At 58.5% G+C, this 7709-nt stretch overlaps 1 protein-coding gene across 5 annotated transcripts in view; it reads left to right on the forward strand.

The window, feature by feature from the left end:
• The first annotated feature begins 1872 nt into the window (after nucleotides 1-1872).
• Nucleotides 1873-7709, forward strand: part of Rgs11 (regulator of G-protein signaling 11) — an 8791-nt gene continuing 2954 nt past the window's right edge. The window contains exons 1-15 of one of the 5 annotated variants that reach the window (XM_005391662.1): nucleotides 1873-1960; nucleotides 2087-2207; nucleotides 2285-2335; nucleotides 2415-2521; nucleotides 3140-3191; nucleotides 3296-3354; nucleotides 3527-3603; nucleotides 3761-3842; nucleotides 4599-4667; nucleotides 6028-6057; nucleotides 6131-6192; nucleotides 6292-6405; nucleotides 6496-6611; nucleotides 6755-6842; nucleotides 6923-7061. In XM_005391662.1, coding sequence (XP_005391719.1) covers nucleotides 1892-1960; nucleotides 2087-2207; nucleotides 2285-2335; nucleotides 2415-2521; nucleotides 3140-3191; nucleotides 3296-3354; nucleotides 3527-3603; nucleotides 3761-3842; nucleotides 4599-4667; nucleotides 6028-6057; nucleotides 6131-6192; nucleotides 6292-6405; nucleotides 6496-6611; nucleotides 6755-6842; nucleotides 6923-7061 — 1236 coding nt within the window. In that variant the 5' untranslated portion in view covers nucleotides 1873-1891. The remainder of the gene's footprint in view (nucleotides 1961-2086; nucleotides 2208-2284; nucleotides 2336-2414; nucleotides 2522-3139; nucleotides 3192-3295; nucleotides 3355-3526; nucleotides 3604-3760; nucleotides 3843-4598; nucleotides 4668-6027; nucleotides 6058-6130; nucleotides 6193-6291; nucleotides 6406-6495; nucleotides 6612-6754; nucleotides 6843-6922; nucleotides 7062-7709) is intronic. The other 4 variants (XM_005391663.1, XM_005391664.1, XM_005391665.1 and 1 more) reach the window with 4 other exon arrangements.

The raw sequence follows: 7709 nt of genomic DNA on the forward strand, positions 1-7709 counted from the left end.
GCCTTCTCCGCCCCGCCCCGCCCCGCCCCGCCCCGCAGCGCGAGCTGGGTCCCTGGGGGCCTCCCGGCGGGGCGGTGGGACCGTGGCGCCAAGAGGAGCAGGTGCGGCTCTCTCCCCGCGTCCCCGGGCTCTCGTTATTAGCAGACAGCGCAGGCCACACCTGGGCTCCAGTAACCCTCTGCCTCGCCCAGGCTGCCTGGGCAGAGGGGACTCCTGGGGACAGCCAGCCTTGGGCGGGGTTCCGTCATCAACATCGAGGGAGCACAGTGGGCTGAGGGTTCATCCGCAAAGACACACAAGGATCCCTCAGCGCTTACTGAGGGCCCTGGGGTGGGGGTGGTGTCTGCAGAGGCCAGGAGCCCAGACAATTCCCAAGGCCCCCACCCTTGCCGAGAGAAGGACACTGACGAAAACAAGCGGGGCGGCTTCTTGCGTATAACACACACAGACTTGGGGATGGGTGGATGGAAGAGGGTGTCGGCTAAGACGGTACACAGGATTCAGGAGTGTCCTTGGCTGGGGACAGCTGGACCGAAGGCCTGGGTCTGAGTGAAGGAGGTGGCCTCACAGCAGCCTGAGCCCTCTTCTTTTTTAGATGCTCCTGCCCCCTTCCCCATTTCTGGGGCCACCCAGGGGTCAGACAACCTTGCCCAAAGAGCCCCTCTGTCTGAGCAAGAAGCCAGTACTGGTCCTGGTGTGCTAGGGCGCTTGAATTAGGAGCCTTCCCTGCCCGCAGTCTTTCCAAAGCAGGATCTTGCAAGGGTGCCCAGGCTCTCCCCACAGGGAGTGGAGATGCTACAGAGGCCACTGTCCCCACCCATCCAGACAGGGATCCCAGCTCCTTGGGGCCAGCCTAACGCTTTGTGTGTGGAGCCTTGGGTGATCTGGGACCTAGGATGATGTGACCCCGCCTAGGGCAAGAGCCGCCTCCAGCTCCCAGGCCCACTGCACCAGCTCATCCTGGACCTGGCCAACAGCAGGAATGAAGGACAACAGCCATGTTTGGAGGCTTCTGGCCCGAGGCCAACTCCCTCTGCTTGGTGCGCAGCACCCCTGAGAGGGCAAGGGGAGGAGAAATAGACATACTCATACCTCTCATAAATGGGTCAGTGACCCTGCCCAGTGGCCCCTAGAGGGCCTGGACACAGCTCAGAGGTCTATGGAGTGGGGCAAGCTGTTGGAGGAGGGCGTGAAAGAGCCCAGTGGCTGCTGTCCAATCTCCCTCGGAAGAGTTGACATAAAAGCCCCTCCCACAGTCCCTGGGCACCCTGGCCAGGATCTCTGTTCTCCAGCTGACACATCAAGCCCTGTGTGGTGGAGGAGACATAAGCCACCTTCTCCCCAGTGGTCTGAGACCTGTTCAGGGACTCAGCAGGAGATGGAGGATACCCCAAGTCCCCCAGTGTCACACTCCAAGCAACCTCAGAATGGGCAGCGCTGACACAGCATTGGGCGCTTTTAGAATCCCCCAACACACTTGCTCAGCGCTGGAGGAGTGGGGTCCCCTTCAGCATCACACCAGCTTGCGGCTTGCACAGGCCATTCCTGGCACCATGTATTCACAGGAACACATTCGTGGAACCCCACAGCCCCAAACACCAACATCCCTCCTGGTCCTGCACACACTGCTGTCCTGGGCCCTGAACCCTGTTGTCCACGAGGAACCCTTCAGAGCCGCCCCTGCCCGGGGCCCTCCCAGTGGGGGCCCACCATCCCAGAATTACTCCTTCACGCCCCACTCCGTCCTGGCCGGGTCCTGCCTGCCTCGGCATCCCGAGTCATTCTCACGGCGGCCGGTCGTGCGGCTGGCCAGGCCGCGGCCAAGAGGGTTAACTCGCAGAGGGGCGGGGCGGGGCCCGGGGCGGGGCGGGGCCGCTCGGACACCGGCGCCATGGCCACGATCACTGGTCCCGGGACCCCCGGAGGGCGCCCGCGAGCGCAGAGCCCTCACCTCAGCAAGGTGGGCAGGGGTCCCCCGGCCTGCAGGCACCCGAGGGGGTCTGGGGGGAGGGGGGGCCGTGACCTTGGGGACCCCGCCCCCCCCCGCGGATCTCCAGAACCTGGGTCTCAGGCGCTGGCCCAACAGCCCCTGACGGTCCCCTCCGCCCAGATGGAGCGGGTGGTAGTGAGCATGCAGGATCCCGACCAGGGCGTGCGGATGCGGAGTCAGCGCCTGCTGATCACCGTCATTCCCCACGCGGTGACCGGTGAGGCGCGGTTGGCCGGGGCTGGGGTGGGGTGGGGCCGGGCCTCTGCCCACCGGGACACGGCCTCTCCCGCGCAGGCGGCGACATCGTGGAATGGCTGGCCCAGAAGTTCTGCATCTCAGAGGAGGGTGAGGGTGGCCGGGCCAGGAGCTGGGGGCGTGGTGGGGGGGCTTGACCCGGCCAAGCACTCACCGCCCCCTCCTGCAGAGGCCCTGCATCTGGGTGACCTTCTGGCGCAACACGGCTACATATACCCGCTGCGTGAGCCCCACAGTCTGGAGCTCAGGCCCAACGAGACGCCCTACAGGTTCCAGGTCAGGCTCGGTGGCGGGAGGGGCACCCCAGGCAGCCGTGGGACTCGCATGGGCAGATCGACTTGGATTTCCTCCGACTGCCCCCTCCCCACAAGGCCTAGACTAGAAGGACTAATTTGAGGCGAGGGAGCTTCAATTTTCTGGGGCCAAAGCAGGACTGCCATAAAGGGCAGTGTCTACCAGGGGGATGCTGGGGCCTCCCGGTGCTGCGCAAGGCCCACCCCTGAAGAAGAAGCTGTCTGCCTCGCATGAGACAAGATCCCGGTACTACAACTTGTGTACTCAAATGTAACTGAACATCCCCACACACACTCCTGCCCTTCCTGATTGCATCAGGGGCCCAGGCCACCCCAAGCTCTGACTGTGACTACATCCTAGGCTTGCACAGGCCCCCAACTCATCCCACCCTGAAGGGGAGGCAGCCTAGGGGCCCAAAGGGTGTGAACTGACCTCAGCTTTAGGTGGAGAGAATGGGCAGTGGTCAGCCAAGCTGACGGAGGCTGACAACACTGCCATTCCAATCTCCTTGGAGGGAGCTCTGTGGAGGGTGGTACCTGGGGTACTGGGGTAGGGAAGGAACAGGAAGGCCCAAACAGTCTTCTCCCTGCACCACACCAGACGCCATACTTCTGGACCAGTACCCTGTGGCCAGCTGCAGAGCTGGACTATGGTGAGTGGAGTGCTGGACTAGCCTGCGACAGGATCCCAGGTCTGATGGCCTTAGAGTAGGAGCAAAGCTTACCACTCTGCAGCCTGTTCTCTCTGCCCGTCCAGCCATCTACCTGACCAAGAAGAACATCCGAAAGCAGGGAGCCCTGGTGGAGCATGAGAAGGTGGGTCCCCAGAAGGTTTTGTGGCCAGAGAAACCTGGAGCCCCAGTGTCCCCAGAGCATGTAATCCACAGATACGCCACTTGTACCCTGCTGCCTCCCTGGGGAAATAGGGGTCCTTGTCTTAGATCTGGGCACCCGAGGGGGGCCACCCATGGAGACCTCATGTCACCAGGAGCACTATGACCAGCTGCACAAGAAGATCAACCACATGTGGGACCTAGTGGTGATGCAGGCCCGAGAGCAGCTGCGGTGAGTCCCCTCCCTGCGCTAAGCCAGAAAGCCCTGGAAGGCCCATGGCACCAGTGGCCTGGGGTTGTGGGCAGCACATCTGGGCTCTTCCAGGCTGTGACCTGAGCCCGGGGAGGCACTGTGTCTCCCTGTCCCCAACCCTTGCCTACTCCTCCAGGGCGGCTAAGCAACGCAGGAAAGGAGACAGGCTGGTCATTGCGTGCCAGGAGCAGACATACTGGCTGGTGAACAGGCCCCCGGTGAGCCCCTTGTGGGTGGAGTGGTGAGGTTCCCTGGCCAGCAATAGGGGTCCACAAGCTTCCCTGAAAACCGCTCAGAACTTTTCATTTAAGCCCATAGAAAGGACATGCCATTGAAGGCCCTGGTGTGTGACAGATGGACTTTGTTTTTTTGTTGTTGTTTGTTTGGTTGGTTTTTCTTCCGGTACCAGGAATCAAACTTATGATCTTGCGCTTGCCAGGCAGGCGCTTTGCTGCTGAGCTAAATCCTCCACCTCAGGAGGTCTTTGTTTTAATTTTTTTTTTTTTTTTTTTTTGGTTTTTCTCAGGTACCGGGAACCGAACTCATGACCTTGCGCTTGCCAAGCAGGTGCTTTGGCCGCTGAGCTAAATCCCCAGCCCCCTAGGAGGTCTTTGTTTTGTGACAGTTGAGAACTCATGAGGCTGCCTACACCCCCAGACCACAGGGCCAGTCAGCCTCCCTCTGGGTCTCAGCCGAATAGGGAGCCAGTTTTGGCACTGAGGGCCCTCGGAGGACGCAAGTGGGGGCTGGGCTCAGCCGTAGGCCTGGGCCTCAGGGTTTTGCCTGGGAGTAGGGGGCTTGAGGTCCCCTACTATCTGGGGCACCACTGGACAGAGGGGAGTGAGCAGAGATGGCTCAGGGCCAGAACTGAGTTTAGTGGAAGCTCAGTGTCCACATCAAACAGCAGAGATTCAGTATTAGGTCCCCAAGGGTAGAAATTTTTAGTGCCGCCTCACCTGCTCTTCCACCTGCAGCCTGGGGCTCCTAATGTGTTGGAGCAAGGTCCAGAGAGGGGCTCCTGCACTGCCAGCCGGGTGCAGATGGTGAGTGCCTGCATTACCCCCAGCCTGTGCCCACCCCCAGCTTGCTCACACACCTGCCCTCACCCACTCCAACCACCGTGGGACTTCACGGACTGCCATCCACCCATCTGTCTGTCCAGTCCACCCAAATGGATCTGATGCAGCCACACCAGAGTCCGTGCTCGGCTGCTGATCTCAGCCCCCACTGCCTGCTACCGTACCAGGCCTCTTGCTAACTCATCCCTTTTTCTCTTCCACCCGCTGCCCTTCGGCATGTAAGTAGAATGGCCCTGGGAGAGGGTGGGGGCTCTTTCCCCAGGCCATGACAGCATCAGGGTGCCCAGGAGGGTGGAGGGGTGACAGGCAGGGCTCTGCTGGGGGACCTAGATTGCAGCCACTTCCCTGTGGTGGCCTCCCAACCAGAGGAAGCAGGAGCAGGACAGATAGGTGTGAACAGGTTCATGTCCTATCTCACTTCTTGATAAATTTAGCACCTTAACTTTTCCATATATGAAGGCAGTCAAAGAGAACTGGGACAGAAATTAGACATCAGAAGTATCCTCCACCTCCAGTGCCACAGCCACTGTTGGTTATAGAGAACCAGGAGCCTGGGTCAGCCAGTCCTGGGCTTGCCTCCTGCAGCCCAGCCATGAGGCACGCCTGGAGGGATAAAGGGGTTCTGAGTTAAACCATGATTCCCCAGTGTGATCCTATTAGTAGGATTTCTATTAATGTATGTTGTTTTTTTTTTTAAAAAAAAAAAAGAAAAGAAAAGAAAAACATCTGAAAGCTGGGCGTGGTGGTACACCCCTGTCATCACAGAACTGTAGGAGGCTGAGGCAGGAGAATAGCAAGTTCTAGACCTGCCTGGGCAACTTAGCAATTTAGTGAGAACTTATCTCAAAATCTAAAAAAGTCAGCTTGGGATATAGCTCAGCAGCACAAGTACCTGCTTGGCAAGAGCAAGGTCATTAGTTTGATTCCCAGTACCAAAAAAAAAAAAAAAAATCTAAAAAAAAATCTAAAAAAGTAGCTGGAGCTGTAGATTAGTGCAAAGGTCTTGTGTTCACCCCCCACTACACAAAATAAATACATACATACCTGTATCTGAAAATATGATTGATTAGTCATAATTGGGGAACTTCAAGGTAATCTGAATAACCTGTGGGTTGGGCAGAACTTCCTGAAAATCTCCAGACTAAGGCCCCAAGGTCTCTAGGGTTACAGTTAAGAGTAAGGGGCTCTGAGGTTGGGGCTGGAGGTCTAAGCTGTTCTGTGTCTTGTCCTAGGGCTGGGGCTCAGCCCAGCAGGGACTGGGTAGGTGGGATTTCTGACCCCTGAAGGAAGCCTGCCTTGTAACTGTCTGTCTGTTCCTTTCCAGATCCAGAGCTCGGACTTCTATAAGCGGGAGGTAGGTCCTGAGGGTGGGGTGTTGGGCAGTCTGTCCCCAGCCCAGGTCCCCATTCACAGCTCTGGTTCCCTAGATTGAGTTCTCCAGGAAGGCACTGGGCAGGACCCGGGTAAAATCCTCCATCTGCCTTGAGGCGTGAGTTGGGGGAGTGGGTGGCAGGAGACCCCAAGCCCAGACCCCTTTTGGCATCTCCTCACCCCTGAGGCCCCTCTCTGCTTTGGCCCTGGCCCCCAGGTATCTAAAGTTCAGCAGCCAGCATAGCCTGCATGACCCCATCATGTCGGGGTGCCTGCCCAGCAATCCCTGGATCACAGATGATGACACCTACTGGGCCATGAATGCACCCATGTGAGCCTGTGGTGCAGGGGGACTGAGTTATGCTTCTGGTCTGGGGCTGGCAGCCGGGCCAGCATCCCAAGTTCCCCATTGTTCCTCCAGGGTGGCTGTACCCACAAAGCTCCGTGTGGAGCGATGGGCGTTCAGCTTCCGGGAGCTTCTGGATGACCCTGTGGGCCGGGCCCACTTCATGGACTTCCTCCAGAAGGAGTTCAGTGGTGAGAAGCCCAAGTCCTGTGCCGGGCTCCTGGCGCTGCCCAGGGCCCCTTGGTGTTGTTCAGGATTTCTCCTGGTGCAGCCTGTTGGGACAGCCAGCTGGCTGCTACTCGGGGTGGACTGCTAACTTGGTGCTGGTCCCCAGCGGAAAATCTCAGCTTCTGGGAGGCGTGTGAGGAGCTGCGCTTTGGAGGGCAGGCCCAGATCCCCGACCTGGTGGATGCTGTGTACCAGTGAGTGGCAGGTGGGCCCTAGGCGGCCATCGGACAGGCCTGCCCAGCCTGGACCCATCTTGTGCTGTTCCCACCTGCAGGCAGTTCCTGGCCCCCGGCGCTGCCCGCTGGGTCAATATTGACAGCCGGACAATGGAGCGGACCCTGGAGGGGTTGCGCCAGCCCCACCGCTATGTGTTGGATGACGCACAGCTACACATCTACATGCTCATGAAGAAGGTGGGCCCTGCCAGCCTCAGTGACCCTGCTAGAGCCCAGCAGTATTTCATCTATTTGGTTTTTGTCCAGAGTACTTCAGAGGGGGTGTCTGCTGCGCTCCTCTGCAGCCTGTGCCATTCACTGTCCTAGACTCACTGGCCTGCAGTGGGTGATGTCCCAATCCCACCATTCCTCCTGCCTGCCAGCTGAAGCATGTCCTGCCACACTGCCTTTGTCCATTCTGGTTTTCACATGGTACAGATGGCATAGCAAAGTCAATGCTGTCCTTTCCTTTATTACTTTTAAAAACAATGAGTTAGTTTGCTGCATGTGGTGATACATGTCTGCAATCCCAGTACTCTGGAGGCTGAGGCAGGAGGATTGCCACAAGTTCAAGGCCAGCCTCGGCTACACAGTGAGTTCAAGGCCTGCCTTAACTACATAGTGAGATGCTGTCTCAAAAAAAACCCCAAAACCAAAAAACCAAAAAAAAAAAAACCATCCACAAAGAGTCCCCTAGTGTCTGCTAAGGGTGGTCAGTAGGGCCTGGATTTTCCCCCTTTTTTGGTACTGAACCCAAGGACCATACTCCAGCAGTGGCCTTCGGCCCCTAGACTTGTCCATAAATACCTACGTACCCATGACCACTTGGTCCTGGGGACTGCCAGG

Source organism: Chinchilla lanigera, unplaced genomic scaffold (assembly GCF_000276665.1).
Source record: "Chinchilla lanigera isolate Chin_1 unplaced genomic scaffold, ChiLan1.0 scaffold00041, whole genome shotgun sequence".
NCBI classification, from domain to species: Eukaryota; Metazoa; Chordata; class Mammalia; order Rodentia; family Chinchillidae; genus Chinchilla; species Chinchilla lanigera.